This window comes from Pygoscelis adeliae, unplaced genomic scaffold, assembly GCF_000699105.1.
Source record: "Pygoscelis adeliae isolate BGI_AS28 unplaced genomic scaffold, ASM69910v1 Scaffold445, whole genome shotgun sequence".
Taxonomy (NCBI): domain Eukaryota; kingdom Metazoa; phylum Chordata; class Aves; order Sphenisciformes; family Spheniscidae; genus Pygoscelis; species Pygoscelis adeliae.
This window is the reverse complement of record NW_008824894.1, coordinates 1,564,476-1,565,591: the sequence shown is the minus strand read 5'-3', so window position 1 is coordinate 1,565,591 and position 1,116 is coordinate 1,564,476. Positions and strand designations below refer to the sequence as shown.

Genomic DNA, 1,116 nt, shown 5'->3' with positions numbered 1-1,116 from the left:
GGATGGTGAAAGAATTAGGTTTTTCCTCGTCCTCCTCCCCCTGCCAAACCTCCCAAGCCTGGAGAAGATTTGGGGTGAGGCGGACCCCGGAGGGGGGTGCTGCAGCCACGGGGTGTTGTGGAGCAATGCAGAGGGAGCCCTGTGCTCTCCCAGCCCCACACGCAGGCAGGTGCTGCTCCCCAAGCCCCTCCCGTTGCCACTCTCGGACATGGCAGAGCAACTTTTTAGGGTGCCACGCTGCAGCTGCTTTTTGTACAAAGCTGTTTTCCCCAGTAAAACTCTCTTTTCCTGTTGGTTTGACCTCGGTGGTGGTGGGAGCCATGGGACCAAGCGATGCTGGGAGAGGTGAGCTGGGTGCCCCTGCTCCGGCACCCATCCCTGCAGGGCCCCATCCTCCCCCTCCACGTCCTCGCAGGGCCGGCAGCGGGGACCAGCCCCTCGTAGTGGGGCTGGCGGCAGAAATGGAAGGTGTTTTATTTACAGTAGCGCTGCGATAAGGAAACTTGATTTCCTACGGCTCTGTCCCAAGGTTGACCTGGCGCAGAAGAAAACGCGAAGATTTGATTGAAGCTTTTCCAAGGGCGAGACCGCAGGTCCGGCATCTCCTGCCGCCCCTGCGGGGATGCTGGTGAGAACTAACGGGGCAAAACTGGGCACTGGGTTCAAAGGTGCTATGGACGTGCAGGCAAACGCGCGGGGAATGAATCACATCAGCTCTCTTCCTTTGGAGAAAAAAACGCTTAAAAGGGTCAATCCCCTTCTTCAAGGGCAGATGCGATTTGTCTTGCCATGCTTCCTCCTTCACTCCACACCTCCCTGCTCCTCCCAGACCTGTCCTTCGGCTGGCAGGGACCTGGCAATGTATCTGAGCCGAAAAATTGTCGGTGTACCCTCCACAGGAGGTGTCCGGAGATCCCACGTTTACCAGGCAGATCCTCAGACTGAAAGCACTTTGGCGTCTCCCCAGCCCCATCCCTGCCTGCTGCCTGCCGGCTCCTGCCGGGCCCCAGAGGAAGAAGGGACGGGGACTGAGCCAGGACCTGGGCACTGCAGCCCTTTTTGGCCGTGGGAATGGCTGACGTGGGGCCACGGGCGCGAGGGAGGGCAGGAAAACAC

General features: G+C 59.7%; 1 protein-coding gene across 1 annotated transcript in view; it reads left to right on the top strand.

The window, feature by feature from the left end:
- The first annotated feature begins 333 nt into the window (after nt 1-333).
- TRIM47 (tripartite motif containing 47) overlaps nt 334-1,116 on the top strand; it is a 10,390-nt gene continuing 9,607 nt past the window's right edge. Inside the window, exon 1 of the mRNA XM_009324617.1 lies at nt 334-345. Within this exon, the coding sequence (XP_009322892.1) occupies nt 334-345 (12 nt within the window). The remainder of the gene's footprint in view (nt 346-1,116) is intronic.